The following is a 27,081-nucleotide window of genomic DNA, read 5'->3' as shown; positions in this document are numbered from 1 at the left end:
CAACGCATTCAGGGAATAAAAAGCATTTAAATGCACTCTTAATCAGAAGTAATAATTTTGAAGAGGGCTGCCAAATATTTAAAGATTTTAATCTCTATATACACTTGTCGTCAGCTAATCAATTCAAGTTACATTTTGACTAGTTTTGGCTATTTTTATTTTGTTTATTTTCAGCAAAATGGACTATAAAACTACATACTTGAATTTTTTGTAAAAAATCTGATTAAAAAGTTTGAAGTTCGAATGAAAATTGCTTAATTTTCTTAAACTTTTTCCAAAGTTTAAAATTTACATTTACGTGGTTTTGGTTGTACTATGAGCTATACTTTTCTAAAAAAAATTACTATCAAAAACATTTTGAGTATCGTAAAAAATGAATCCAAAATACTTCTGTGTGAGACTGTAAGATTAGGATGTACAATTATTCGCTTTTTTCCAAAACCGGGTTTCGAGTTATTCGAAAAATTGCTATTTGAAAAAAACCGGTTCCCGATTTTTAAATTCGGTCTTATCATGAGTTTCATTTTCCGCGAACCGGTTCACTTTTCAATTTGGGTTTTCATGAGCGGATGAAAAATTTTCGGTTGATTTTTTTTTCGGGTGAAACTCAGGACAAGGCAGATTAAGAAAAAACCGGATAAACCGGTTTTATATTACTTAGTTTTTATACAGTGAAAATGCTTATGCTGGTATGAAGCCATGGTCAAAAATTTCAATGAAACTATTAACAGTAAAGATAGCTATTATTTAGAAAAGAGCAAAGCAAAATGAGTTCAAGGTTTTTTTTTAGATCAAAAGTAAAACAAATAAAAATCGGTGAAAATTTCAGGTGTGGTCTTATTTAACTTTTTTTAATACCTTATCGCATTTTTTGCAGCGGTAGCCGAGTGCTTAGATGTGCCTACTGCCACTCAGAAGGTCCATGGTTCAATGTGTGGTCCCGGCAACCTCAACCAAGTTTTTGTTCAAATAGCGATCGCCCAACGGCAGAAAATGGCAAACCTTCGAGTATACTTCGAGCATCCTCGTGGGTGGAGTAAAGGTGTAGATAGAGCTCTTTATTTGTGTCACAACATCAAGAAGCAGAGTACGAATTGGAGCAGAAGCTCTGCCACACACGTAAAAAATGTTTAAACGTCAAACATTAATTTATTGGAATCAAATATGAAATACTGTTCATCCCTAAATAACCTAGGATATAATTTTAGAACTATTTGCGGGTTTCGCTTAAACTGGAAACAAGCGTCGAAAACTCAAAACTTTTATTAAGAGGTCAAGATTTGTATGTTCGATAAAAAAAACCGGTTTACTCAATATTCGAAAAATAAAGATTACAAAAAAATCCCCTATATACAGATGCGTTCAACTAATTAGCAACGAAATTCAAAATATTGTTTGCTAATTATGTTTAATTATTTATTTTCAATAATTTTCATTTAAAATATAAAAAGTTTTTATATAATTTAATAAATTTAAATTTAATATAATAAATTTCAAATTAATAATTATTTTATATAAATATAATAAATTTGCAAAAAATGCAAAAAAAATTAATGAAACTTCAAAAAATTGTCATCAAAATTTTTAATTAGAATATCCAGAAAACTTTCGGGTATCCACAAAACATCATCTAAAAAATCAACGGTAATTTTTAACGACTTGAAACTTGCACTTTCTTTCACTACAATTGAATGAGCTACAAACTCTGCATACTCGAAAATTTTCTAAATATGTATTTTAATTAAAAATTTTGAAATTTTGATGACAATTTTTTGAAGTATCGATAATTTTTTTTTTAATTTTTGCAAGCTTTTAAACTTTTATTACTGTATTTTCTGTTATAGATTGAATTATATTTTAAATCAAAATTATTAAAAAAAAATAAATAAACATAATTTGCAAACAATATTATTTTGAATTTCGTTGCTAATTAGTTGTATATCTAAAAAAATCTTAAAATCCTCGCCACTCTTAAACAAGCACCCTGACCCCAAAAAGGCCCCGTACATACCAAATAAGCAAAATTTTTAGTTTGCAGACTCGCAAATTGGTTAAAATTTATTTCTCTTCTAAATACTTTATTTTCGTATTAATATCAGTTGTTAGTTTGTATAAATAATATTAAATAAAAGTATGTAGTTAGTATTAAAAAATTTTGCGGTATACCATCTATTGGACTCATTTAGGAATATATTGGTTATGTTGTTGGTGTTGCTTTACAATTGTTTATAGAAATTATAACAATAATATACATTTTGGAAATAACTTAGGTGGAATTGTAGGTTAGGTTGTCGGGTTTCACTTTCTATTTGGAAGGTTCAAACCGCTGTAAATGAAAAGAGAAAAGATTACTGGGTTGGTAAGTTGTGTTTTCAAAAGAACAATTAAAGCTTGCTACTACAAACATACATAAATATGCGTGTAAGTGCATATGACAATATGTATATGAGTGTTATAATGTGCCATAATGAATTTAACATGCATTAAAATTATTTTCTGGTCGAGTTACATATTTGAAATCAATAGCGGTACTTCGCGAGCCTATGAGCAATTGTCTAAGTCTTAGACTAAGCCATGCAGCATTGTTTTCAGTGATATGATATGTACAGGACTTTAAAAAAAGTCTAGTGTTTTTTGGTAAAGGCAATGCAGCTGTGTTAAATGAAATTATAGCGTAACTACAGGAATTTATTAATATACTTGAATCTCTTAAATGCTCAAAAGATTACTAACTCAAAATTTCTAGTTTGTCTAAAAAACTAAAACACTGTTTCTAAGCGCACGTTAATAATATGGGCAAGCGAGAATTTAAGATTTTTCCAAAACATTACAAGTACAAGATAATTTTTCTTCTGCATGATATCACAACTTACAATTAATTGTCAAGAGGAGAGATATGTAGAAATAGACCACAAGCAAAGTAGAGTGGTGTCAGTGCTCACATTAACATATAAAAACATACGTTTTGTACATCTGTAGGCAGATATCTGGAGCCAACATAATCCAGGCAAGAGACCACAACTGATTTACACGAAAAACCACAAGCAGCGTTCAAATCACATTTATGTTAATACATACATACATATGTACACATGTGGCAAGGGTGGCTGCCCAAGAAGTCAAGAAAAATATGACGCAAAAACCACATGGGGCACGATCCAGATGTAATGAGTCTCACACACATATTTATGTACATAAATAACAGGAAAATGTATAAACATAGGTACATACATAGTTACATACATATGTACATATACATATGTAAATCCATGTCTATGCATACACAAATGCATATACAAAAGGAATATTTCTAATGTGAATTGAATGCATTTTCACATATCGAATCATGCGATTGGTGGCCCTTTTTCGCATTATAATTCGCTTTTTAATAGTTTTGTTGCAATCGAAAGTGGTGTCGAATTACTTACTTATTTACACACAATGAATTCCAATTTTTGCTGCTACATTAAATATCAACAAGTCCTATGGAAATATACAGGTATACAGAGGCATGACACAGAGGCATACGCATGCATAAGTATGTATGTACATGTGTATATATATAGATCGCATAAAAATAAACGCAATGGCAAGCGTGAATGGGATCGGATATTTCAAGAAGTTGCCACAGTGCCCCACAGTCAGGCAAAATCGGAGTCGCAGAGTCAGCCGGCATTGTGTCCAAATGTAGTAATGTACATTAATGCCGTTGTGACTCTTGCGACTATAAAAAAAAAACACTCATGCAAACATATGTACGTATATACATTCAAACATACATACATATTTACGTTTTTATACATGCGTGCACATTAGGTTGGGTCAAATTTTTTATCTACTTTGTTTCGCCGACTGGCGTATTCGACTGGCAATTCTGAACCAAAAATTCCATGGAAACATAGCTCTAAATTTTTTTTTTAACCGACCTCATTTCAAATCAATTGATGACATAAATAATATATTACACTGTATGGAAAAATAAACTTTTTTTCTGGGTATTGGGCCAAACAAATTTTTTTAAGAGATTGAGTCATAGGTAAAAAAAAGATTTCTCCGTTTTTCGAAGTTAGCCTCCGAAATCGAGATATGGGCCTTCTAAGTTCGAAATAGGACCTTTGGTAAAAAATTATGTTTAATTATTGCATGTAAATAACTAAAGACCTAAAAATATAGACGTAGTAGTCCTCCTTTTGCTCTTATTTAAATGGTATACTACTGTTTTTGTGCAAACTTATATTACTGGTGCTATAAGGGGTCAAAGTTCAGGTCTTCGAAAAATTAAATTCCTTATATTTCAAAGAATTGTGAACAGACATTTAAAAAATTTACATTGTTGTAAAGGTAATCAACCCTCCTTTTTTCTGATATGCGTATTTGTATACTTCGAATATAAACATTTTAGAAAAACACAATTTAAATGAAAAAATACATTTTTTTATAAAAAAAAAATTTTTAACAAAAAAATATCTAAAGGATTTTCTAAAAAATTGGTATCGTTGTAAATATGATTAAATCCCCTTTCTTCTGATATGCATATTTGTATACTTCGTATTTACAAATTTGAGAAAAAACATATTAAAAGGAAAAAATACCTTAAAAAAATATTTTAAACAAAAAAGTTACTAACCGATTTTTAAAACGTCAGTATCGTTGTAAAGGCGATTAAACTCCCTTTCTTCTGATATCCCTATTTGTATACTTCGTGTATAAAAATTAAAATGAAACACATTTAAAGGAAAAAATGTTTTTTTTATAAAAAAAAAAAAAAAATACTAACCGATTTTTCAAAAATTTGTATCGTTGTAAAGGCAGTTAAACTCCTTTCTTCTGATATGCATATTTGTATACTTCGTATATAAAAATTTAAGAAAAACCTCATTTAAAGGAAAAAATAACTTTTTTTTATAAAAAAAAAATATTTGTAAAAATTACCAGCTGATTTTTAAACAATTGGTGTATTTGGTATGGTATATTTTTCCATTTAAGTGTTTCTTCTCAAATTTTTATATACGAAAGGGGGTTGAATGGCCTTAACAATGATGCGAGTTTTTTTTTAAATTGGTGAGTAACTTTTTTGTTTAAAATATTTTTTTGTAAAAAAAGTTATTTTTTCCCTTTATGTGGTTTTCTCAAATTTTTATTTTTTTTTCGTGTATAAAAATTATATTCGCGTACCTGAAAATTATTGAAAGTTATAAAAACTATCAGCTTTTTGCGTTCGCGTACGCAAAAAACTTGAGGGGCAAAGTGACATTTCATTTTGAGGGGAAGCTGCTAGTTTCTGATAGAAAAATTTTTGCCAGCAGCAATTTGCCAACAAGAAAACAGCTAGTATGGTTTGGAAGTTAAGAATGATAAAATGCTGCTAATGAAACTTGCAAGAAAAAAGTAATTAAGTATTGGTTTAATCAATAAACTGTGCCTGGATCACTTTGGGATCAGTTTTCAATTTTACACTTTTGAATGTAAACAAAAATTCGATCAGCTGTTTGTCCACTTGCAAGTTTCTGCAAATTTTCTGTTCGCGTGCTATTCTGGATATTTTTCTATTGTGAGATAACAGAGACATTTCGCCGGAATTTTGCTGTTTGATATTTTTTAATGGAGATTTTAAACGAACGTACTATGGCTTACGTGAGCTGGTTTCAAAATACATACATACATAGGTATGTACTTTAACAAATCGAGTTAAAAAAAAAAAATTGTTAAAGAAGTTTTTCCAAAAAATTACCTAAGATGACAGTAATGTAAGAGGTCTGCATACAAATTTTTGAGCATCTTAGCAACGGAATCAAAGTACAGAACCGGATTTTTCCAGAAATTTTCAAATTGATCCAGATAACGTAAATATTATTAATTTTCCGAAATATTATAGCGAAAATCTTAAAATATAATAAATGTGTTCCAATGAAAAAAATTGTGGCGCTTTTTTTTGCATGGCGAGTGATGCATCTTAATCTACGTATACATTCATACGTATGTATGTACAAGTGTACACGTTAAATTTAGTAATTTTACATGACTTTTGTGTGTTGTGGTACTGCGCTTAGTGTGGATTCCAGGGATATTTGTGCATTTATACCTACATATATACACTCGTCATACAATGTACAAATGAACAGATGTGGTAATGTGTGCCATACATACAAGTGCAAATTATGCTGTTTATAGACTCGAAAACTACTGAACCGATTGAGTTCAAATCCATAGGATACATTTGTGCTGAGATTTTAGCAAGTTTTGCCTATTTTTATTTAGTTTATTTAATGTTTATTATTTTTTAATGGAAATATAGCTGATTACTCAACAAAAACCATATAAGTCTCAATTTCAAACTTTGTGAAAAAACTATGAAAATTCTGCAAAATTTCACCAAAATTTTTAACTTTTTAATCAGCGTCTTTACAAAATGGTATGTATGCATTTTTGTAGTCCATTAAAGTTTAGTATAATTGAAAATTTGAAGTAGCTAGGACTTACCGTTGATTTTTGTAATTTTTTTATAACGGTGTTACGAATTTTTGCCATACAAAGTATGTTCTAAAATTTTTTATACGGAATAGAATGCGGAACACCATCAACAAAAAGTGGCCAAAAATCAACGGTAAGTGCCAGCTACCTTAAATTTGCACTTTACTATACTACAATTTTAAATAAAAAATGCAGAATTTTCATAATTTTTGCATAACATATGAAATTTGGATTTAAATGGTGTTTGTAAGTCAACAAGGCCCGCGGAAATAACCACCAGCGGCTTTATTTCCCAAAAAAGAGAAATAAATCCCATGGGCGTTATTTCCATTTCGAAGGGGAAATAGCGCCCACCAATAAAAGGCAATAGAGCCCGCGGACTTCATTTCCTTTGCGAAAGAGTAATAATGGCCGCGGGCTTTATTTCCCAAAGAAAAGGAAATAACGCCCGCTTGATTTATTTCATAAAAAAGGAAATAAAGCCCGTGAGTAGTATTTTCCCTGGCTTTATTTTACTGAAACACTCCAATTATGTATATAGGCATACATATACATAAAATACAACGTATGTATTTTTAATGAATTGCTATCTATTTTTGCATACAGGGTAGTTCTGCGTTAAATTCGCTTCTGCAGTATACGCTTAAAATCGAATTGTATTTTTGCCAATAATTGATAAGCGAATAATTGGAAATTAATTGGAAATTACTGCTTTTTTCCTTCAATGGTATGCGCATATTTGTTCTCAGCGTCTTAGGTTTTTCAGTGATGGCGCGCAAACGCGGACGGGCGCGGCACGGCGCGGCGCGCGATGGATACTTTCATAAAAAAATAATAAGCTAAAATGTCGCGTCCCAGTTCATATTTGGGTCGCTGTATATTCACATAAAATAAAAATCATTGAAATCGGCGCAGAGTTTTCGGATTAGAGAAAATTTGTTTAATTTTATATACTTAACACAGTCCGACTTGAAAATTTTCTCCGGGATAAGGCTAGCAGTTTTTAATAGATTTTGGGTCGGCAAATTTGTAAAAATGGAAACTTATATGTATCTACATTTATTTGAATTTTAATAAAATACGGAAAACAGCGAAATCGGCTAAAAACGTCTAACTTTTTTTTTCAAAACGGCTAACAAATCGGCTTCCGGCTAAATCGAATTTTTTCTGGCTGTTTGCTGTGGCAACCGGCTAAATCTAGCTGGAAAACGGCTAAACTGGCAACACTGTTGGTTATCCTAGTTGCCGTCCACTTCGCTTTTATTTTCCTGTGGCCTAAAAAAATTTTAATCCACAACAAAACAGAGGGTTCGATGCTATTCATAACACTGGACATTTTCTATTTTTTTCTGAAGAAGTGATGAAGCGAAGTTTTTCAGAAAGTCTAAAAGCCGACTGCCGAACAGTGTAATGACTTCACTTGAGACTTTATTGAAAGCTCCGGAAATATCCAGAAAGACCCTTAAAGCATTTACCTTGTATCCTCACTAAGAAACCTGTTGAAAATCTTTGAAATCGGGCAATAACCACGCCCACATCCCATATAACGGTAATTTACGGAAATACGGAAACTGCCATCAACCATTAAATACCGAAAGCTATTTTACTCAAATTCGATGTTTGTAATAATCTCTTCGGAAAACCGATTTATCAATTTCTACCAAACTAGTTGCAATTATTGTCTTTGGTATAGGAAAGGAACGCGCTAAAAATGTTTGAAACCAGACAAAAATTACCCCTACTCTCTATAGTTATAACGATAAATTTTAGAAATACGAAAACTCGGATTTAAGGACCTTAATTTACCGCAATGCTTAGAACAATCTCTTAACAGCAAATATGATTATTATAATTTTTTTTAAATGGCCACCGCTTACTTATGACTACATATGTATGTTCCGTTTGAATTAAGGAAAGAGTACCCTAGTTTATCATTTACATAATATACAGAAATAGGAAAAACGGTTTAATCGGTTTCTAGTTCGTTGGGCTTTTTCTTTGGAAAAGCTCTGGTAAAAAACATACGTAAGAAATTTTAGTAATGTTCTAGACTTGTCATTTCTATATTTTTTAATGTGTTCATATGTGAATGCTTTTTTTTTTCTAAAAACATCATTCCGGCCATTTTGTTCGTTTTATGATTTTTTCTTTTTTTTAGTTTGTACACATATAGTCACACATACAGATCTGTGGACATTTGGCACAACAACTTAACGAAACTTGGTATGTGTACTTCTTTTCGGCGTAGGACGGATGGTATTGAAAATGGGCAAAATCTGATAATAACCACGCCTACCTCCCATATAACGGCAGTTTTCAGAAATACGAAAACTGCGATATTTTAGAAACTTCTGAAGATTATTCACTCAAAATTGACATTTGCAATAATTTTTAGGCGAAAAATAAGAATATTATACACGTGTATATCTTGGTAACCGCTGCACCAATTTCTTCCAAACTTGGCACAGTGTTTGGCCTTGGTACATACCAAATGGTTTTAACAATTTTTAAACTCGGACAATAACCACGCCCACATCCCATATATCTAACGGTAGTTTAGGGAAATTCGAAACTTGCGATAAATCGGTAAATACCGAAGCTAATTTATTCAGAATTGATGTTTGCAATAATTCCTTAGCACAAAATACGTTTGTGATAAAATTTTGGAAAATAGGCGTGGCATCGCCCACTTACGATCACATATATGTATATCGGTAACCGTTCGACCAATATTTACCAAACTCGGTATGTTTATTGTGCTTTCTACATGAAAGCAAAACGTTGAACATTATTGATATCAGTTTAAATTTACGCCCACTTTTTATATAACGGTAAAATTTCAGAAATGCTTGAAACTACGATATTTCGAAATTTAAGGAGGGTAATTTACACAAAATTTATACTAAAAACAATCCCTTGAAAAGAGGTAACATTATTAAGGAATTTTTGAAAATGGGCGTGATAACTACATAAGTTTATCGAAGATGTTTGAAATAGGAATCCACCCCTGCTTACCAAGTAGCGGTAGTTTCGGAAAGGTAAAAAAAAAAATTTTTTGATGCTTGCGCCGGGTATCTAATGTTCGGCTCTGACATCTTTACTCTATGCCGATGACCTCAAACTCTTTCATAGAATAAATTCTTTGACGAGAAAACCTAAAAGTTAAATATTCTAAAAAATAAAAAATAAATAGAATATGAAAAAAAAACAACAACCACATGATCAAGTGTAAACAGCAGCGGGATAGCTGCGCTTGATTGTAGTTGGGATAACACTAGGGTTGCCAACCGTACTATAATATATAGTATTTTACTATTTTTGGGGTCGTCGTACTATATACTGTTGGAAAAAAATATAGTACGCAATAATACTATATTTTATATATTTATATTTTCAATTATAATTATAAATATATTTCAGTAATTTTTACGAAAAATGTGTATTAAAATGGATGACCTTTATACTGAAATAAAAATATTAAATCAATTATTCTTTAAAGTAAAAGGTCATTGTGAGTTTATAATCAAAAAAGGTAACGTATTTAAAAAAAAAAATTGAAAGAGAATTAAAAAATTTACTTTACTTTAAATTATTTCATTTCTACTCTCTATACCAAAAACTTCGGCATTCACAGGAAGAACTTTTTCCATCAATTAAAAATCGTTTTTTACATACTTTTTATTTTAAATGAAATACTATATATATTCGAAGTGTACTATATTTTTTCAAAAAGTACTATAAATGTGTTCGAAAATGTTGGCAACCCTAGATAACACATGGAAAAAGAGGAAAAAGCAACAACAGTTTACGTGCCGAGCTTAGCTAAGTAGTTAGACCACTTGGCTTTGTAATCCGTGGTCGCTGGTTTATATCTCAGTGACGGCGGTCGAAGAAGTCTGATGCGGAGATGTGCTGATCAGCTATAACTTCTACCTTTGTGTAAATTATTATTTTAACAAAATTTTTTCATTATAAATGGCCTCTAGCTCAATAAAATTGTTCAATCTAACCACAAAATATCAAACTCAAAATAAGAATACGCTGATATTATATGGAATCCTATCTGCAGCTGTCATGCTGCCAAAATCGAAATAGTGCAATGAAAATTCGTTAGTTTTGCTTCAAGTTCCCTTAATTTTGATAACCCGATGCCATCATATTAATTTCATTAACTTGTCAACTTACAAATAATTGAAATTAGAAGAACTGTCCAGTTGCTTTTGTCTTCCTTTGATCTCGATTTCGGTTCTTTGGATTTTCCAGTACTTCTTGACAAGATACATTTGATCGGAAGCCCCTGAATCTGAGGGTGAAAACTCCAATATTCGTATACAACTTTTTCGCATAATCAAGGGGCCTGAATTATTGAGCTGACTATAGTGTTTGTACTTATGTATGTATATTTTTAACAGTATAAAAGGAAAAAAACAAACAGTGATCTTTTAAGCTCTCGGCGGGAGTTAAGTAAATAAAATTCCGAGATATTCGACTCAACGATTTATTAGATAGTGCGCCGCTACATTAATGCTTTTTCGAATCAACTCATAGGCATGGTGGAACCAATGTGGAAAATAAAGAAAATAAATTTCCGATCTTAAGAATAAACGTACATACTATGTATGCGCAAGAATGTGAGAATTAACGAAAATTTTAGAACCATGAAATAAACCGTCAATGAATTATAAACACAAATGAAACACGCAACGCACAAATGTACATGAAAGCGATTATGATATGGAATGCGAATAATAAACATAGGGTGCATATATATAGTATGAATATATATGTGTATGTATGTATGTCGGTACACACATGCTAAAAGAAATCAAGATGCTCATATGAATGGAAGAGCGCCAAGTGAAAGAAAATGAACTATGGAAAATAAGTATTTTACAAAAAAATAGAAACTACAAAAACAAAAAAAAACAAACAGATATTGTACATACCTGTCTGTTTAACCGACAATGGCGAGCTATTCGATAATTGAATCAGCTTCGGTGATTTAGAATCACAAATCCTGCTGCCATTGAAGTTATTATTGGAACTGCTTGTAGTAGTGGTGGTTGTTGCCTTGTAAGTTGCACCATAACACGCCGAGCCGCTATCAATGCCGCTACTGCTGTTGCTGCTGCTATCCATTGAGGTGGTATTGCTGCTGGTTGGTGTCGCGGCCTTGGTGGCGCTTCTGGCCGCTGGCACTGGTCCCGGCACTGGAGTTGTGGAACGCGATCTTGTGGAATGAGAATGGGTGGAAATCGAATCAGATCTGGTTCTTTCCGCATCCGAGCCATAGTCTGAGATGGCCAAAGTTTTACTTGAAACATAGCTAATGGACTCAATGGTAGTCTCCCATTTTTGATATGTGTTGATGGTGTCGCTCTTTAGGGTGCGTTTGGCGGGGCGAATCGGTGAGTAGTGCAGCGATGTGGTTGAGGTGGCTGAGCCGAGTGGGGAAGATGCGCCCTGCGAGTTGCCCGAAGACGAAGAGAACGATGATGATTTGTGAATTTTATGTACGATTTCACGTTGAGGCGATGGCGAGTGTTCCGCATCGTTGCGGGCGGCGCCTTCTTCATGTGTCTCACTTTTGGCCCGCGATCGGCTGTTTGGTCCACTTACGCTTGAATCTTCAGTAATCAGCAACGAATCGGTTTGTGTGCCTTGATCTGCAAGCATAAAATTGTACTATTTATTACAAAGAAATGTTATTAGAAAACTTGCAATTAGCGTTATTTAAAAATCTTGTGTGACATTTCCGCATGCGACAAATGCTAATTTAGCTAATTATACGTCAACTCAAGTTATCGGAAAAGTGCTGTGATTTGTATGAATTGCAAATTTAATTACGACACATTTGCTGAAAATTCGCAATCGACGAAACTCATTTGCAAATGAGACTTTGATTTATAATATGTAAGTAAATTGAGAAACCACGGAAATATAGCAGCTGTATAAAGATTTTGGCGCGCGGACAGGCAGTAAAATTAGCACATTGCTTAAGCGCAATGATATAAATTTTTAGAAATGTATTATGATAATTAAACAAATTTTAATTCGAACTGAAAGTACAAAGTTTCTTAATATTTATTTCACTTCCTGAATTATTTCAGGGATTGAATTTTTATTTATTTTTTTTTTCAATTTAACACGAATTCTTTCTGCGAATGCTTACAAACATACATGTGATATATCTACCTATATATGTACATATGTATGTATGTGTGTAGCTTATTATTCTCAAGTTTCAGTTGAAATTTGTGATGACATTAGACTTTACCCCTCATAGAGACCACTACGGCTGTATGTGTGGTCTTGAGGGATCAATTTGCAGAAAGCATCGATGAGAAGAGAACGAAAAAACGCGTATAGTATCGGATTTCGATATGAAATTGTTGCAGTTGCGGTTTAAAACAAAAATAGATGACCCACGAGTTTAATAAACTCCGGCTCGCGACTGATAATAAAAAGATAATAATGTAAATGACTACGCCGGCGAAGAATGGTCGTGGAGTTTGTCTGCTTGTATCCCGAATATCAGGCCTAACATAATCAACAAAATCATAAGAAGATATTTAAATAAAATCTAAGAAGCAAGAATTTAATTCTCAAATTACAAATTAGAAGTACCGTAAATTTCTTCATGACGAGATGATTCGCATCTAAACCAAATTAGTATTGGACCAATCGAATTCGGTTGATTATTGATGAAAGGTCGATAGAAATGTCAACAAATTCGCAGTACATTTGCTTGTACATGAAATGTATTTCTGGAATATTCTCTATAATTTTACAATTTCGTAATGTAGGACGCGCAAAATATTTATGAAATTATGGTGATCTTCAGCGCTTTTATCGATTTTCATTATTCATAAATAATGATTTTTAACCGACTTCCAAACAAGGAGGAGGTTATCAGTTCGTCGGAATATTTTTTTTTTTTATGTATGTTACCTCATAACTTTGGACCACGTCAACCGATTTCCGATCGGAAAGGTAGTGTCTCAGAGGTGGTCCCATACTAATCTGGTTAAGATCCGATCAGTGGATCATGAGATATATATATATATGTATATATATATATATTTTTTTATATGAGAGTTAAAGTCGGTTTTTTTTGCTAAATATTACTTGTTAAAGGTAAGAATCACCTGTAAATTCTGGTTAATTAGCTCTCAATTTGGTTTCCTTTCAATAAAATGCTACCATGTATTATTTATTGTCGCAAATCTTTTAAAAGCATATAATATATGGGGCGTTCCATACCAAAATGGACGGGGCTCACACTTCATAATAAATAAATGTGAAATTTGAGCCTGATTAAAACATTTTTAAGAACTTTACGGCACAAAAACAAAAATAGATCGATTTCATAGTTTTCCAAATATCTCGAGAACGGGGCGAACAAAAAATTAAAAAAAAAATCACACTTACACACATTAAAATTCTCTATAAAAAAATATTTTTAACTTTGTTTTACTTGAAAATTTTTCCACATACAAATTTTTTGATAAAAAAATTAGTTTTTGAAAATATGCGATCTCAAAAAAAATAAAAAAAAAATCACAATGGTAGCTCTGAGTATTGCGTAATATTTAAGTATAATATTACGGGGTGCACGCTACAATAATTTGAGTTATGATTTTTTTACAACGAAGTTGAGTAAAATGAGTACATTACAAATTTACACTTTATTTTTTGTTAATTTTTTGCAGTATGCAGTTTTATAGCCCATTAAATTTTAGTAAAGTGCAAGTTTAAAGCTACTGAAAACTTGCATTGATATTTTTTTTGCCGACGTCTTTTTGCACTTTTTTCTTATGAAAGAAAATGCGCAAACCCGTTTTCAAACAAAATTAAAAAAAAAATAACGCCAGTTTTGCAATCGCTTAAAACTTACACTATATTATACTAAAATTGAATGGGCTAAAAAAATTGCATACTCGAAAAAAAAAAAAAAAAAATTGTAAATTTGTAATGTACTCATTTTACTCAACTTCGGTATAACAAAAAGTCACAGTTCAATACGGGTGCTCCCCGTAATAATACACTTAAATATTGCGCAATACTCAGAGCTACCATTGTGATCTTTTGAAATTTTTTTTTGAGATCGCATATTTTCAAAAACTAATCTTTTTATCAAAAAATTTGTATTTGCAAAATTTTTCAAGAAAAAAATTTTAAAAATATTTCTTTTTATAGAGGATTTTGATGTGCGTATGTGTGATTTTTTTAAATTTTTTTTTTGAGATGGCACATTTTTCAAAACTAATTTTTTTTTTTCAAAAAATGTGAAAAATTTTTAAAGAAAAAAAAATATAAAAATTTATTTTCATAGAGAATTTTGATATTTGTATGTGTGATTTTTTTCAAATTTTTTCCTCGCCCCGCTCTCGAGATATTTGGAAAAGTATTAAATCGATTTGTTTTGGTTTCTGTGCTGTAAAGTTTTTAAAAATGTATTAATCTAGCTTAAATTTAACATTTATTTATTATTTATGATTGTCCATGTACCTTAATAATTTGAAACAAATCAAACACATGAAGCGTGAACCCCATCCATTTTGGTATAGAACGCCCCATATACAAATATACCTATGTGTAAAAACACCCTTTCGCAATTAGTTCTCTTGAAAATATTGCACTTTTTAACAGTGTATATGGTGAAAAAAAAATCAAAAGCAAATAAAAACAAAGTTGGTGCTATTTTTGAAATGTTTATGCCAAAAATCCGTAAACATTTCCAACGTTGCACATATCGCGCAACGTCTTCAAAAGTGACACAACTCAAAATAACACGTTTGTCAGAAAATGCGAAATACTATTTCTTAACACATGATAATCATATGGGCAAGGGAGACTTTACCATAGGTTTTTTTAGCAAATTATAACAAAAATTTGCTCCGGCTTTTGCTGAAAGGTAAATAAAAGCTTTGTGTACATTTTTAGCGCATAATTTCAAAAATACCAAATTTTGAGTTGTGCCTCGTTTGAAGACGGTGTGCAAACAAAGCAATTATAAAATTGGAATTTTTTTAAACAAATATTTTTAAAAGCACATCTGAAAATTGATATTAAACATACGTGTTTATAAGAATGCATGAAGAAGCATTGAACATTTCCGTTATTGATTTGAAATTTCGCAAATAATCGACAGTGAGGACGCCCGCAAATTTTATTACAAAGTTAGGTGACTTAGGAAAGGTTTCAAGACAACCACGGCGACCTAAATACAGATGTCCAGAACATACATACGAAGGGAGGGAATAATTTTCCACATGTTTAATGGTAGCCGTACCGAAAGTAGTAGAGAAGATGAACCCGAGCCCCCAGTCAATGACGACGGAAGCGACCATCTCCCGACTATGACGAGGTGCAAATAGCAATTTCGCAACTGATAAACAACTTAGCTGCCGAACCTGATGATCTGCCAGCTGAGTATGGCGGTGTGGAGTTGATAACCGTAGACGACGGATGCTTAAAGGATGATTATATTTTTATGAGAAGCGGTTTTTTCATGGCAGAAATACATTGGGAGGTAGAGCTGTAAAACTATCGATAGTCATCCCATTCGATGTTTTCGATAGTTTGCATTGAAACTATCGATACTATCGATAGTATCGGACAATTTTTAAATGCATTGACGAAGATATTTATATAAAAAATTCAGTTTTTCTTTTTAGTTCCTGAAGAATTAGCTAGTTGTTATATAGCGATTTTCAATAACTTTGTCCTTTCTCTTCGACACAAGAATCTCCAAAATTTGACTAACCCTGGCTTATATCAATAGGTTCTTCCATCGACGCAGAATCACTAACACTATAGCATGGTTCCAAAAAGATATTCAAACTATTTTTCTCAAATTTAATTACACCCGATTTACATGCTTCAAGTACTTTAAAGCAATTCTAGTTCATTCTCTTTTGTGTTTTCTATTTGCGAAAATGTTAAAAGCAAAGCAAGAAACTTGAAACCACTTGACGGTACAGACTCACCCCTCTCTTCCACTAGCAAGCAGAATTGAATTCATTACTTGAACCGTGTAAAACCCAGCAATAGGAAAAAGAAAATAGTGATGTGTACGCAAATCAATGTAGCCAAATCCCCATTTTCAAAAAAAAAAATGCATAGTAAGTAGTATATATAATATAAACAATAAATATATTTCCTCAAACAAAGACTATCGATAGCGGCCAACGACCATTCGATAGTATCGATAGGACCATCGATAGTTTTACAGCTCTATTGGGAGGTTTGCCATTAGAATGAGATTGCCTGTGATTATTTGCTGCCTTCAAACTTTAAGTAATGGCTTCTTCATTGAAAGAGTTACGAAACTATTTACTGACTGTCGTATTTTAATTTACGATTAAAAGCTATAAGTACTGGTGTCCACATATGATCTTATGTATTTACAATGATATCTATAGTGCTTATCAGAATTATACGCCTCCCAAAATATTACCAAGTTTTGACTTTAAAGTTTTTTTAAAATATATTTAATTTTAATTATTTTTATGAAAATATAGTTAATTCTTTAACAAAAATTTGTGTAATATTTAAAAATAAAATTCAACAACCTTTTCAATTAGATTTCCTACAAAGATTTCGAGTATGCAATAATAGTCCATTCTCCTTTGCTAGTTTGAAGTAGCTGGGACTTACGGTGGATTTTTGGCAATTTTTTCTGTTGAAGGTGTCGCTAATTTTCTCCATATAAAAAATTTTCGAACATACAAAACGAGAAAATGAGCGATACTTTCAACAAAAAAAGTGCCAAAAATCTATGGTAAGCCCTAGCCACTTCAAGCATGCAATTCATTATTAAATATTGCACAAACTTTAAACTTGGGATATATAAGATTTTTGCGGAATAATAAACTAAGTTTTCATAAAAAATTATTAAAGTTAAATTATAAGAAAACTGATTGTCCAAACTGTGGGTGGTGTATAATTATGATAAGCACTATAGCACTCTTAAGAAATATGCGGCCAGAAAAGCAATATGAAATAAAAATAAAATTTTTTTTCTAGAGGACGTTTCAATTCTACTTTTGTAAGCAATTTATGCTTGTGAGCGTTATGGCGACGGGCTTTAGTGACTGCGCCGGTACTACCTCTTTTTCATATAGTCGGGTATGAGAAGAAATCTGTAAGCTGAAGCACTGCCGTGCCGACTAAATTAAGCATTTCCACAATTCTGTAGAAAGAAATTGGGTATTATTTGAACAGAAACAACTTAAATATGTTTGATCCTATTTAAATTGAGATACTAATACTTATAGACAAAAATGCATAATTAACAGTGTGCTTTGTTAACAATTGTGTAAAACAGATATTTTGACAATGAAATTGTGCAATTAAAATAAATGTACTTGTATATAAATATGTATGATTGTACGCTTAAGTGATTGCTTTGTGGGCCTTCACTATCCTATTTGAATTGCACACATAAAACAGCAATTTAACATTTTTAAATTTGGGTACGCACCAAAAATTTCAAAAAACAAGTGGCTAATTTCAAAAGTAGTTTTTAGTTTTTGGTAATCATGTTTGCATATCAGCCTCTCAACATTTTTTTTTTTCTGACACCACGACGCAAACGTAATGGATTTGTTTTGCTTGCCTTCAAAAAATAATGAAGAATTCAAAAAATTTCACCCAATTCAAGTGGTGTGTGAAGATATTGAAAAACTTGGCATTTTTTGAGATTTCACGGCGAAGATACATCTATTTGGTAATAAAAATGTAGGTACATTAGACCGAACGTAAAAAAAAAATGTTTTGCCGGCGAAAAAATATGGCTTTTGGTCTGAGAATTAGCTGCGCAAAATTTTAGTCTGTTCGATAATAGCTCTACATTGAAAAATATCTACTTAGTATCCACTTGCTGACGAGTAACGAACGTTTATCTTTCAAATTGGAACATATACAAAAAAAGTATGCGCACGCTAAATTAGCAAAAAAACTTGCAAGTTTAAGCTACAGCTGATGATTATAAGTCATTGTAAACTTAAAAATAATGAACATAAATTTCAATATTTTCATAAATTGCGGATAGATGAATTTGATCACACGTGTTTCTTGCAAACACTGCTGAAAGAACTTTTAGCTTGCTTTAGAAATTAACTGTGACTTTGAGCCCCTACTATGCAATTTTTGTGCGTATGCCAATCAGTATCAATAATTATGAGATTATCGAACAAACTATTTCATTTGAATTTGATATGCACGTTGCGTTTGAAAAATAAAATAAAAATGTTTTCAGATTTTGCGAGTTTTTTTTTTATTAATTGCGAAAACTATATTTTATCTTTTTTCAAAATTAATTTTTGTAAATTTAATTTAATTCTTGTTTTTTGTTTTTTTTGGTTGAAGATGCTATGCATTTTCCTCCATATAACTAAGACATTCTCGACTTTATCCTTGAATAACTTTTGGATGAGGGAATTCATGAAAAATCATAATAGACTTTTTAAAGCCTTCAATTTCTGGAAAATCATAATAGACTTTTTAAAGCCTTAAATTTCCTTTAAAATATGTACATGTATCGATGGCTGAGTGGAGGATCGGCATATCTCGGCAGGCAATTCGAAATGTTCTATCTTAAAAAACTTTTCAAGAACGCCCAATTTCAGAATTTGAATGAAGCACGCCCTATTTTGAAATTCGTTTCAAAAATGTTCTATCCCAGCTGCCTATTCAAAAACGTCCTATCTCAACATATTTTAAATATATTTTCAGCTGAGATAGGGCGTTTTTGACCCAAATACGGAAATAGGGCGTTCTTTAAAAAAAAATTCTGATAGGGCGTTTTTCAATCAAATTCTGAAATAGGGCGTTCTTGAAAAGTTTTTTGAGGTAGAGCGTTTTCGAACTGGCTGCCGAGATATGTCGATCCTCCACTCAGCCGTCGATATACTATATACCGTTAATTTCAAAAAATTGATTTAAAAACGTGTTATGAAATTCAAAACACTTGTTCCTGTGTTATTTATAAGGAAAATAGAAATTTGCGATTAGCGATCTCTAAATCTAAGTATTATGAGCAGAGCTTTTGACAGGCGTCCCGAAAATATTCCATAGTTGATTTTGAAAAAAAAAAGATAGTCGATTTTGTTGATCCAATCTAATGTGCTTGCATATGTATGGATGTGTATTTTTAATATAAGTAAATAAGTAAATTTCTGTGTAAACATATATATATATATATATATTATTTAAGAATACAATGCTGATATGTTGCAAGGCTATTGCTTTTTGATAAATCGCTTTCACCGCCATCCACCCGCAGCGATGTGCCTTCGAAGTGTCTACGTTTGCATACATACATGTACTTAACTATGTATTAACATAGGTATGTATATTAATCTGTAAATATATAAAATGTTTCAAGTGCTCGTAAATTAATAAGGGAAAAATTTCCCAGCAAGTAACATTTTTGAAACTTTTTTTCGGGTCGAAATAATTTGTGGCTTAATTTCGACGCAATTTTCCGTCATATTTATTTATGTACTTGTGTACTTAGCTGGGGGTCGGAATTTAAGAATCTGTTGGAAATAATTTAAGTTTAATATGCCATTAAACGAATGCCAAATGAATTGTAATAAATATAAATGTGAATGGAAATTAAGGGAGAAATTCGAAAACTGTGAAATTGTAAGAAAACCAAAAGTGTAGCGACACATTGGCGACATATGCGTTGAGTGTTCAAGAAACAAAGTAACGGTGAAAAAATTCAACGAAAATATTTCATAATAAAAAATTGGTTCTCAAACTCGTTATAATAATTTTCGTTTCAACTCAGAATATTGTGCTTTAAAAATTAAAAAAAAAATATTTGTATATATATACTTACATACATATGTATGTATGCATGTACTAATGTATATAATGAATATATTATTTATTTTTGAATGCATCGTTCATTTAGAAAACCCATAAAAATGTTGATCTCTTCACAAAACAAACCATTAGCGCTCAAAGTGGGTTCTTCAAAGTATGTCTCATCTATTTGACACCCACGAATTGTGTTTATTTTTTTTTTGTTTTGCATCGGGTTTTAAACACATATAAAGATACAAATACATTTTTATGTATTATTTTTTTTAATGTAAAAAATCAAAACAAATTCGTGAATCGTTGGACCGCCTCTGGCATTTTGACTCGATGGCTCTAAAGTGAGCACCAATTGGCTGCCTCTCAAATGAGTTCATTCGACAATTTTAGAATTTGGCTAATTAATTTAGAAAAAAATTTAAAAAATATACCATTTATATAGGTATACATATATGTATAAAATATCAGAACAAAGTTTGCATTTGTATGACTTTCACTACTCTTAGGTGAGTCAGTTTTTTGAGATATACATATTGTAATATATGTATTTACTTTCGACATTTCTAGAATGCTGACAAAACAAGTAAATGGTACAGTGGCCAGGTGAGGTAGCAATGCATTTGATCGATGAATCCTCATGTTGTTTGTAAAATTACAATAGAATCTACATACATATATACATAGGAGATGTATTACAATGGCTCATGATACGCCTCACAGCATATATCATTTGTAGTGACTCATTCCGAGAAATGATTAGTGCATTAAAAAAAAAATTTTGTCGGATATCTGTAAAAATGAGGGACTACATAGTTTGCCTTCAAACAGGACAGGCCAGCAGACGTCATGATCGTTTTGGTTTAATATTGTTTCTTCTTGCCCTTACAAATATTGTACCAAAGACAAAATTATTATTATATGGTGGGCAACAACATATTCGAGATTAGTTACAAACTAAATAACACATCACAATATGGATTTCAAATGCGAAGTGTTTTGAAAATCCCAATTCAGAAATATTTTTGTATAGGGTTGCCATCTATTTTCCATCGTATATTTATTACATTTTTTGTTTAGGAAATTAAGAAACAATATTACTCCTTACGGGTGCTAAAAGAAAGCCTTGAAAAATGCTTTGCCTATATATTAAGTGTTGTCTTTTATGATATTAGTGTAAGGTTGCAACTTATTTTCGATTCTACAAAATGTAACTAAATCTTAATAAGGATATCAAATAAAGGTATTTTTGAGAACTTAAAAGTAGAAATATTTTCGTTGAGGGTTGCCACGCATTTTAATGCCAATTTGTGTCTTAGATACTAGTTGCATGGTGCATTTTTTTTATAAATATTCATTTTGCATGTATGTATGTATACACAGTTTTACACTCTAAATATGTACTCTTCAACCTGGCACATTTGTTAATAGGTGGCAACGTTTAATGTCAAATATTTTTTAATTTTATTAGATTCAAAGAGTAAAACTTTTTTTTCTATCAAAAATATTCTTTTTGTAGAATTTTGTAATACTGATTCGGCAAAAATTTTTACGATATTTTGTGAGTTAACATCATTAAAAAATTAGGAATCTCTTAGGCTAATATATGATAAGGTTTTTTTGTTGAAATAATTTGCATGGCAATAGGTATTGGAAAGGACGATTCTTAAAAAAACAAATTCCATTTAAAATATTATATAAAACATGTTTTTAAATTAAATCTATCCAATTGACCATTATTTGATACGCAAACCAAGAAAACTTTAAAATTTGTGTATGCATTCCGAGCAAAGCTCGGTCAACCTGGCTCTGTTAATAATGGTCTGTAGACTTACATATGCCCATACATACATACATACATACATATATATGGATATGTATATGTACATTAGGGTGGTTATAATTTAATTTTGAAAAACGCGTATTGCACTTACGAATGAAGTAGTGTATTATAATTTTTTCTGAACGAAATTATTATTATTTTTTTTAATTTTGTGTTGTTTTCATACAATATACTACTTTTCCTTTTTGAAAATTAGGAGGGTGAAACGTAATATTTGGTATAGAGTTTGTTTGCCATTTTTGCTTAGAACTATTCGTAGCAAGTACAATTTCTTCAGAAATTTTGCTCCAACCAAATTACTCCGTCCTTATGTACATACATACATATATGAACAACAAGGTCATACTAAAAAGTATGTTCTTGGAATATACAAATGTTTTTATTTTCGCATAATAATCAAATAAATAAAACATCAAAGTAAGCACTTCCATATGCAAGTACAGTCAGCGAAATGAAGTTAAACAAAATGCTCATGATTCGCAGGAATATTTTGAAAAATACGCGAACATTTGGTTTGACAGCCAAGCCAAAAAAAATTTCAATGCCACAGAGAGTACATTCCTTTCTTCGAAAAATATATTAACAATATATACATATATACATACACACATACATATACAATATACATTATACACACATATAGGTGGTAGAAATATTTATGAATTTCTAATATCTTTTTTGTAAATTCCGCCAATATGCAGGTGTGAGAAAAGTTTTGATGTTTCTTCAGAATATTTAATATTTGCATGCATACCTATTTTCTCCTTGGATTAAAAATTCAACAGAGCGTTAAAATTGAAAATTTGTTCGACCCATTTTTTAATGCATCATTTTTGAAATTAAGTAATGCCATTTTATTTGGGAAATAAAAATTTTGTGCATTTCAAAATTATTAAGCTATAAAATATAGCGATGCACAGATCTTTCAATAAAATAACTTACCGAAGTGCTCTTGGACGTATCTACCTACGCCCACTTGCAAGCATACCTATGCACATATTCACCTTCATATGAGTGTATATGTATATAATTGCTATGCATATGGATGTGAATGCTTAAATAATCGCCGAAAACATTGTCACATTACATTTGCTTAAAGAATAAACTAAATAAATTTCGGCAGCTTGTTTCGCTTTAAATTGTAATGCATTGTGAAATTTCTTGTTTACTGGCTGCCGGCATCATCCGTTCAACTTTGCGCAGCTAAATTTAAAACTAAGTGTGTCAAGCTAAGAAAATCTGTGTCTCATGCAGATACAATATCAGCAACGTAAATATGTATCTATCTACTTAGTATTTATGTATTTACAAGAATCGAGCAAAGCGAAAAATTTAATTTCTGTTTCTAAAATACAATCAAAAAGATTTTTCTTAAATTTATTTTGTGTGTAACGCGTAAACTGTACTGCAAGGAAACTGTGTTTGCGAAATTGCGATGCATCTAAAATATCTAAAATTACCTTGTTTACAAATACACGAGATTGCCTTACAGCGTGTGTTCGTATGCACTTGCACGATGTCTGCTGCAGTGCATCGCAAAATGTCTAAACATCAGCAAAAAGGAAAGAATGAACAACAAAGAGGAATGACATCCGTCGATTGCCAGCAATGTCAAGGATTTCAACTAAGCGTGTTTGATGAGTGAATTCGCTTATGGGTCTGTAGGTCTGCTCATGGTCTAAGATCAGTTGCTACAGTCTATTCACATAAACATGTATTTATGTATGTATGTACAAATTCTAATAATCTTTGAATCTAACGATGAAGGTGCTAATCATGCCGAAATTGTTTACGAGCTGTAAACATTTACGATTCATTAAACTTCTGGTCTACACTATTTCTCTCATTCTATGTATATATGTATGTGGTTTTAAGATAGTTAAAAATTCAACTAATAGATATATACATTAGGGCGACGCATTGTTAGGCGATATTTTTCTTCTCTTTGCTACCTGATACTTCATAGAAAATAAAAAATTATGCCGTTTGAAAAAAAATTTTAAGTGCATAACAGGCTCTTTCAAAAATTCTATTTCCCATGCTTACAAATTACACGGTATTTTTTTTTTTGTTCAATTAGAATTTTCGAACATGAATTTTCATACAAAAAAGTTTTCTGAGCAAATGCCGTTCGACCAACACTTTAATAATAATAATGACTTGAGAACTCGAATGGCGTTAAAACGCCCAAAATATTATTTCAAAAGCCTAAAAACTATTCCAAATGTTTCAACTAAATCCGTGCCGCCGTTTCTGGGTGAAGAGAGGTCTCGCATAGTGAGGGTTTTTAATAAAATCAAGTTTATAATCACCCTGTAGCGATAAAAAGTTCCAAAATCGAAAAAAAAAATCTTATCGCACATCCACAGGCCAAGGTCTTTACTTCGACTTCTCATATTTGAATTTCGAAAGGACGCACAGTGCTTCCCTTCCATATAAAATGTGGGCAAAAATATAATTATGGACGGATTTAAATTAAAATTCGCTTCTTAGTAAAATTGAGGACGCTGAATTCAAAAATGTAATTGGTTTTTGGATAACTTTCATACTTTCACTGTAAATACAGTTTGAAGTTGAGAATTTGGGTTATTGTGGCTTTTACATAGGTATGTACATATAGTTCGTTCTATTTTCAAAAGTGAGGTGTCAAATGACAGGGCTTGGCCTGTAGATGTGCAATAAAGTTTTTTATTTTTGAAAGGGGTTGCCACCTGTTAAAAATTTTATTAAAATTATTTAATAAGTTAAATGAATTAGATATTACAATATGGGTATCAATTGAACTAGTTTTTAAAATACTTTACCTCTAAATGACACGTAGAAAAATCAAATTCACCTTAATTAAGGGAATAAGGTAACTGAAATATGTATATCAATATGAGTACCAGACAAATGAAAAAATTTGACATATTTAGCAAGAAATAAGTGGAGAGTAAAAACATTCTTGAGTTAATTTAATAGTCCAGTAATTTAAAAGGAAAGTAAACAGAACAAATCACTGGTTGACAATGTATGTATTTGTAATAAAACAGGAAATACGATGGCGTAATCCTATGGTTTGACGTAATTATTATTCGACTAATAAATTCGACTTTACAAACAGGTGGCAATCCTATTCGTAATATTTTTAAGCTAAAACCTTTTTAAACCTCTTTCGTCTGACTCCCTTATGGTGACTATCTATTTCAATTACCTAATTCCTTTAATTAAAGTGGAATTTGATTTTTTAAACAGGTGGCAACTACATGTTGTTAATACACATTTCGATTGATACCCATCTCTTAATAACTCATTTAACTTATAAAAAAATTTGGATCTAATTTTTTAACAATCTAATTTTTTAACAGGTGGCAACTCTTTAAAAAAAATATACCTTCTATTGTCCACAGGTTAAGCTTTTTAATCTGACACTTCAATTTTGAAAATGGAACGAATCGTGTAGATCTCAAGGCACTGACAAAAAATGAAAAAATTATTTTATGCATTAGCGAAAAACGCATTACTTCAGAAAGTGCAAAAAATGAGCAGGTTTTGACATAGTGAAAACCAGCCTTAACTTACTAAATAATTTTAATATAATTTTTTAAACAAATCTTCTTAAATAACCTTCGTATAACATTGTGATACAAATTTACGTTAACTGATGAATTATGAAGAATTTGAATAAGTGAATAAGTAAACTGAATTTGACACTTCAAACAGGTGGCAAACCTCTTCAAAATGTTTACAAACTCTTCCGAAATTCTTTTCGTCTACAGCCTGAGAACTTTGAGCACTACTAACTTTTAGACACATCCTTAATTGCTCAGAACAAATTGACGGAACTTGGTTGGAAAGTTTAAATGCATCCATCGTATGGCCCTAACCTTGCTCTGTGTGACTTCCATTTGCAACCTCTGCAAACTCTTGATGTTACAAAATGTACCTACTGAAGAGCCGCTTGAAATAACATAGCGAAGTTATTCGCTGATAAACCTCAGAAGTTCTACTCCGATGGCATTATGAAACTACACGAAAAATAGCAAAAGGTCATAGATCCTAATACCTAATATATGCTTACATAATTAGAATTGATTTAAAATAGAGGCAATTTTTTTCAAAAGTTATTCAAAACTCGGCTGATACTTACTAGCTTCCCAATGAGAAATTAGCTAAATTTTCATGGCACGTGTCGGGTAGGGATTCTATTATATTAACATAGAGACTCGTTTATTTGCATACATAATGTTTTCTCATATCTATTCACGTTGATAGAAACTGCCACATGAAAATGTTTCCGGCGCGAGGTGCCGCTCTACAGGTATGTGGTAAGTCGAGAGTTCATCTTGTCAAAATAATAAAATAATAGTTTCAAAATAAATTGCCAAGTGTCTTCTGGCTCAGCGCCAATAGAGAAAATATTTCGTGGGCGACTAAATGATTTTCGCAAATGTATTTCGCACGACGCCCAATGTGTGATGCCAAAGGCATTTCCCCTACGAGCAGAAGCTTTCGAAAGTGAATATACATAGATCTCTCGTATCTGTGTGTGCGTACATATGTTTTTGAAAACTGTGCATATGTATAGCATGCAGATTTAAGTGTGTTGGAGTATTTTTGACATTTGGGTTTCAAGAAAATTTTCGATTTGTGCATTGTGGCGGCATCTGTGGTGATCTTCTTGCCAAAAGCTCCCTTAACGAAGTGGGGGAAAAGAAAAATTCAGCAAGATGGCGTTAATGGCGTGGAAATAGATTTAACAATGCTGCCATTATCTTTTAAAATATTTTAGATTTTCGCTTTTAAACGTTACGTGTAGGGTGTGTTGCTAAGTATTAAAGACGGATCGTATGTGCCTAGATTACTGCAGCCAATTTTCCACAGACAGTTTCGTTTCTGTAAGATTCAATTACTAGCAAATTTCACTCGCAACTAGTCGAACAGCAAATAACTCA

General features: G+C 31.5%; 1 protein-coding gene across 1 annotated transcript in view; it reads right to left on the bottom strand.

Moving 5' to 3' along the window:
• Nucleotides 1-1,990: 1,990 nt before the first annotated feature.
• Nucleotides 1,991-27,081, bottom strand: part of LOC118747280 (titin homolog) — a 202,163-nt gene continuing 177,072 nt past the window's right edge. The window contains exons 16-17 of the mRNA XM_036481283.1: nucleotides 11,418-12,137; nucleotides 1,991-2,326 (exon numbers count right to left, since the gene is read on the bottom strand). Of these exons, the coding sequence (XP_036337176.1) occupies nucleotides 2,319-2,326; nucleotides 11,418-12,137 (728 nt within the window). The 3' untranslated portion in view covers nucleotides 1,991-2,318. The remainder of the gene's footprint in view (nucleotides 2,327-11,417; nucleotides 12,138-27,081) is intronic.

Source organism: Rhagoletis pomonella, unplaced genomic scaffold (assembly GCF_013731165.1).
Source record: "Rhagoletis pomonella isolate Grant_MI unplaced genomic scaffold, Rhpom_1.0 Rhpom_scaffold_00011, whole genome shotgun sequence".
In the NCBI taxonomy this organism is placed as follows: domain Eukaryota; kingdom Metazoa; phylum Arthropoda; class Insecta; order Diptera; family Tephritidae; genus Rhagoletis; species Rhagoletis pomonella.
The sequence above is the reverse complement of the archived record's forward strand: the minus strand, read 5'-3'. Positions and strand labels throughout refer to the sequence as shown.